The sequence below is a fragment of the Galeopterus variegatus genome, unplaced genomic scaffold (genome assembly GCF_000696425.1).
Source record: "Galeopterus variegatus unplaced genomic scaffold, G_variegatus-3.0.2 Scaffold3913, whole genome shotgun sequence".
NCBI classification, from domain to species: domain Eukaryota; kingdom Metazoa; phylum Chordata; class Mammalia; order Dermoptera; family Cynocephalidae; genus Galeopterus; species Galeopterus variegatus.
In genome coordinates, this window is record NW_007730024.1 from 177,615 (window position 1) to 183,784 (window position 6,170).

The 6,170-nt window shown below is 35.0% G+C and overlaps 1 protein-coding gene across 1 annotated transcript in view; it reads left to right on the plus strand.

Annotated features, from left to right (window-relative positions):
- Positions 1-5,560, plus strand: part of NNT (nicotinamide nucleotide transhydrogenase) — a 103,284-nt gene extending 97,724 nt beyond the window's left edge. The window contains exons 20-22 of the mRNA XM_008586273.1: positions 961-1,079; positions 2,458-2,573; positions 4,236-5,560. Coding sequence (XP_008584495.1) covers positions 961-1,079; positions 2,458-2,573; positions 4,236-4,385 — 385 coding nt within the window. The 3' untranslated portion in view covers positions 4,386-5,560. The remainder of the gene's footprint in view (positions 1-960; positions 1,080-2,457; positions 2,574-4,235) is intronic.
- The last annotated feature ends 610 nt before the right edge of the window (positions 5,561-6,170 follow it).

The window sequence follows — 6,170 nt, forward strand, 5'->3', positions numbered from 1 at the left end:
AAAAAAAAAAAAAAAAAAAAAAAAAAAAAAAAAAAAAAAGTCTCTCTCTCTCTCTCTCTCTCTCTCTCTCTCTCTCTCTATATATATATAGCCTAGTAATGGAATAGACCTTAGAAGGGAGTAAAATTGTGGTCACTGAAGTTATTTAAGCTGAGGTTGGATGGATCCCTGCCAAGACATACTATAAAATGCATTTCCTTATTGGATTCATTCATTCACTTTTTAATGGAGCTTTTCCTGTGTGCCCAGTGCTGAGGTGACAGAAATAAATATAGTGGGCAAGAGTTTGGATTAAGAAACTTTAAAGATCCTAGAATGTCTGTAGTTGAAGGAAATGTTTGATGCTTCAGTTTCCTTTGCCTTAAGCACGGAGCTCTGATTGTTTATCACCCACTCTTTTCAACACTCCAGTGTGTCACTGTCACATTTCTTCTGTGATGTGGAGTAATGCTTCATATCATTCTCATAATATTTTATTTCCCTACCTTCAAATGTAGAGGTTGAAGTTGAATGTGGAGTCAGCTTTTGATGGAATAATGTTGAGTTTTCATGGGAAACATTTAATTCCAGTTGGCTTAATGTGATTTTAAAGGTTCAAGATTTTATCAGGAAGTATCATGAGGAACACATGCTTTTTAAATGTAAGGTGATATTATTTATTAATATTGTTGGAAGTTTATTGCACTTAAAACATATATGGAAGAGTCAGGTTCCAAAGTTAAGCTTTTATTTTTCTGAAGGAAGTTATAGTTTTTGTATACTAAGACATGAATCTCCAACTTCAATGTTTGTAGATTGACCATATATCTGGACTAACTATTTCTGCCAGTAGAGATCAGATAGTACCAGGAGAAAGCAGAGGTGCCAAGAACAACGTGTGCAGATTTGGAGTTGATATTAGGGTCTCTGTACATTTTGGCCCATCAAGTAAGGCCAGCTGTTCATTTGTTTCATGTCTAGGTTTGGAATTCACCCAGTTGCAGGCCGAATGCCTGGTCAGCTTAATGTACTGCTGGCTGAAGCTGGGGTGCCATATGATATTGTGTTGGAAATGGATGAGATCAACCATGATTTCCCAGGTAAGTTAAGGGAGTGATGGTGAAATTTAAAATATTCTTAGTGTGAATAAAGGAATGCCAGACTTAGGATATAAATTATGGAATCAGTGAAGACCAACTAGTCAGATGAAGAATAACCTGCACATAGTAAGTATGCAGTTGAAATTAAGTGAAAGATAGTATTGAATAAGGTGCAAAAGATTTGTAAGCACACTGGACGCACATTGTCCCTCTGTGAAGAACTGAAGGATGGTGAAAATCCTGGGGTACCGTACAGAGGAAAAGACTGGGGAAGTGGGCAGACTTGGCTTTTGAATCCAGGTCCTGACTCTCAGTAGCTTGTGGTCTTGAACAAGATACTGAACCTCAGGCTCCTCATTTACAAACGTGCTTCTATTGATAATTTATAGTGTCTCTTTCCAGACTTGGCTTTTGAATCCAGGTCCTGACTCTCAGTAGCTTGTGGTCTTGAACAAGATACTCAACCTCAGGCTCCTCATTTACAAACGTGCTTCTATTGATAATTTATAGTGTCTCTTTCTTGCCAGTGTCTGAGATTTTACTGGTTTCCAATTGTACCAATTCATGATCAGTGAAGTAGTTTTCTTCTTCTTCTTTTTTTTTTTAAAGTACTAGGACTTCACCAAATAAGGTACTGTACTTTATAGCTGTCATTGAGTAGATGCTGAATAGTAATGACATTTGGCCCAAGATCATGTTTGTTAAAATTAAACCAGTTCCCTCTGGCAAGTATCCACTGTGAACTTAAAAAATACTGTTTATTAGAAAAAAATGAAATCGTGTGTATATCTAGATTCACATGGCATCTTTGGCAATATCCTAAGATAGTTCATATTATTGTGCTTAAAGAGAGAATTTAGGCCATTTTAATTTTATGCCCTTTTTCAGATTTCACTGTTGCTAAATTATGTGTAAAACCAGCCAGTTCCAAGAATTGTGGACACAGCTTTAGTACAGTACAGACTTTGACACCAATGCCTTCTAGACATCAAACTGCATCTTAAGTGGTCATTTTAAAAGTTGAAAGTGGAATGCAAATCTTATAAAATCGCATGACTAGCAAGATAATTTTGGGATAATAAAAGAATTATAAAGTCAGATTAGGTAGATCCATTGGGAGGTGGGAAGCATAATAATACAGGCTCTAGTTAGAATGGTTAGGTTCACATGTAGGACCTACTGCTTTTTAGCTGTGTGATACTGGCTAAGTTGCCTAACCTCTCTGGTAAAGCTCTTTGTACAGTGCCTGGCACAAGTGAGCATCCAGTAAATATTAGTTTTTGCTATTGTTGTTATTACTAGTCATATCATTGTAATTTGCCTGAAAAGAAGCTAAAATTATCCCTTTTACTTTTATATTTTCTCTTTTATTATATAGACACTGATTTGGTCCTTGTAATTGGAGCTAATGACACTGTTAATTCAGCAGCTCAAGAAGATCCCAACTCTATTATTGCAGGCATGCCAGTCCTTGAGGTCTGGAAATCAAAGCAGGTAAAGTTTCAGACATGCATTTTGTTCTGATGATCAAAGATAACTTAAAATATGCACACAGGACTTTCTTTGGTCACTTGGTAAGAAATGATGATGGCTTTTAGGAGGTTTAGGAGTAAGAGCACGTTTAGGGTCCAGTTCCCTATATTTAGCTTCTGTCTGTTCTCTGGCCACCAGAGAACCTGAGTGAATGCACTCATCACGAGTAGAACCAGATGAGATTTTGTGGATGAATTAACAAAATCTGTAACCACAGCTGAAAAAAGAGCTGTGAGCTTTTGGAATGAGTCTGGCTGAATTCCAGATGGAGTCCAGGAAGCAGATGGCTTCTCTCTGGGACAGTGAGTCAGTATCATTGCCTTTATATACCAAGGCGAGCATATTTTTTTCATTTAATTTTTTTGAAAAGGAATTTGTGTGTTGTTATGGAGTGTCCAGCAGAAAGGTGATTTAGAAATCAAACAATAACATAGCATAAGGAAGCAAGGTCTGCATTTCTGAAAAAGACAATTGCTAGATCTTAGAGAACTCAAAGACTTGTAAATTTTCCTCTGCCCCAGCAGTGGGCACGTCTCTTTACCACTGCTGAGTCATATCTGTATTTTAAGAATCATAATAACATAATGTACATTTTAAATTTAATTTTATTTCTCTTTATTGTAAATATGTGAGTTTAAAATATAGTATTTGTGATGAGTGAGCATATACAAAATACACTTATTCATGTGTATATGAAAATTATTGCATCAGTAGTCAATATTTGAGAGTCTGCACAATGCATTACTGTATTAATGCTATATGAAGCACGAATAAATTTGCACTGCTTCCATTTTTGGATAGATTACATTTCCTAGAAGACCATAGAAAGGCTTTTCATTTTATTAAGGACTGACTTGATATTCAGCAGGACAGTACCATTCATAATGCGTGTCATTGTAAATGTCTCTAATACATCACTATTATGGATTGACTTACCCCTTCCATTTTGCTCTGTAGGAGCATGCTTTTAGTTCTTAGCTCAGTCCTTGTGAGAAGCAGGATTGTTATTTGGGCTTTTGTGCTGCAACTTTCTGATGTACTTTACTCTAAAGTGATAGAAATCATCATACCATTTCCCTACTCAACCACATTTATCTTAGGATTTGTAGTGGAAGCTCATTCACTAAGTTTGTTCTCTGTAGCACATTCATAGAAAGACGCTTATTTTTCTGACTAGAAATGTTATCCATAGTCTTTATAGAGAAAAGCATTAACTAAAAAGATAATGTAATCTTTTCATTTAGACATAAACCATGGTTATTATAACGTTTTCTCTAATGGATATGAGTATGGAAGACTTTAAAAATTAAAATGAATACAATGTAAACACATTTAAAAATACTGCTTGTGTATTTTAAAACTCTCTGTATTAAGGAATTAGTTATGGTACATGTCTTGTTCAAAGTTAGGAAAGGGCAATGTTTGTGTGCTTCACAGGTCCTAGCTAAAATGAATACAATGTAAACACATTTAAAAATACTGCTTGTGTATTTTAAAACTCTCTGTACTAAGGAATTAGTTATGGTACATGTCTTGTTCAAAGTTAGGAAAGGGCAATGTTTGTGTGCTTCACAGGTCCTAGCCAGGTCTATTAAATACACTCATTTCATCTTTGGTTCTCAGGTCATTGTTATGAAGAGGTCTTTAGGTGTTGGCTATGCTGCAGTGGACAATCCAATCTTCTACAAACCTAACACAGCCATGCTTCTAGGTGATGCCAAGAAGACATGTGATGCGCTACAAGCGAAAGTTAGAGAATCCTTTCAGAAGTAAATATTAGAGATCAAGCCATTGTCTGTGAAGCCACCTCCTCAGTTGTGGGAACAGGAAAATAAATTGTTAGGTATACTTGGCTTATAAACATCTGTAGCAAAGCTCTTGGAAGAAAAGGAAGACTGAAGAAAGCAACACAAATAAAGGGAGATTTTTTTCAAGAGCAGTGATCCCTCGATTTTAAAAAAAGATTGAAAATTCTAAATGTCTCTCTGTGCATATTTTTTTGTGTTATGAATCAAAAATATTTTATAAAAAGAGAAAAAATAGTCTAATTTTAGATGTAATCCCCTTGGATTTTTTTATTCCTCCTCAGTAACCAGAAATGTTTTAAGAAATTAAGTGTTTAGGATTTCAGAGCTTATATATACATGGGTCTGAAAAATCTGACACAGTGTAAACATTGTAGGCATCTGCATTTATGTTTTTTCAACAAATGTGACTCATTTGAAGCTTTTATCAGTTCTTGAGCTGTCCCCTTGCAATTTAGCCATAGTCTGAATTGACCATATCAAATAGGTTTCAATTTTTCAAACTGTATTTCAGATGCTAGATTTCAAGGGTATATTTTCTCACTGATATTTTAATACATTAAAGGACTAGATAATCTTTCAGAGATGCTGGAAACAAATCATTTGCTTTATATATTTCATTAGAACACCAGTGAAACATATAACTTGAAATTAGTTGTATTTTTGAAAACCCCTTTTCCAGTCAGAGAGCTCTTTAATCTTAATCAGTTTATAATGTGTAGTACTGTATTAAATGCACTCGAGTGGAATTCAACTATTTGACTAATAAAATGAGTTCATTATGTTTGCAAGTGAAGTAGCAATTTTCTCTGGTGACAAAAGGCTAAAATCTAATAGTTCTGCCTGTTATTAATGTTGGGGGAGGACCTGCCACTATGAAATAGATGAAATTAATTTGTCTTATGAAATTAATTTGTCTTAACTGTTTATAAGAATGGATTTCTTTTCAAATCAGAGTGTGTTTTGAGGTCTTATGTAATTGATGACATTTGAGAAAAATGGTGGAACTGTTTTTAGTTACTTCTGTTTAAGCAAAAGTAAAAATAATGTATTTTTATAATAGAACTCTAGATTTTCCTTGTGACTTTACTATTGTGCCAAAAGCTCTAAATATAGGTGGATATGTAATGAATACTTAGAAAATCTGTCTCTATATGTAATTAATTTGGTACTAAGTTTTTAAAACAGTTATTAACTCATAAAAAGCTATCTCTAAACCAGAAAAAGAAATAACTGGTACAAAATATTTTGCTGTAATGCTTGTGCTTACTGAGTTTATAATGCATAGCATCTGCTGGTTAGGAAATCAATTACTGTTTTGCTGTCCCTGAGATTAATGTGTGTGTGTGCGTGCACGTGCATGCATGCATGTATGTGTGCGTGTGTGTGTGTGTATGTGTTTTAAAACAGGAAACACTCCTTTTACTTTTTTTATTTTTTTTATTTTTAAAAGATGACCGGTAAGGGGATCTCAACCGTTCGCTTGGTGTTGTCAGCACCACACTCAGCTAGTGAGCTAACCAGCCATCCCTATATAGGATCTGAACCTGTGGCCTTGGTGTTATCAGCACCACACACTCCCGAGTGAGCCATGGGCGGCCCTTCCTTTTACTTTTTAAGTGATAAATGCAATTTGTTAATGGATCTGAGGTCACTAGTAACCTCAGGACTGAATTTTATTGTGGAAGTGCTATTAGAAGAAAGTAAACAGTATCTTTATTTATGTCTTTCTCTCTCTCAAGGTAGTTGTAGG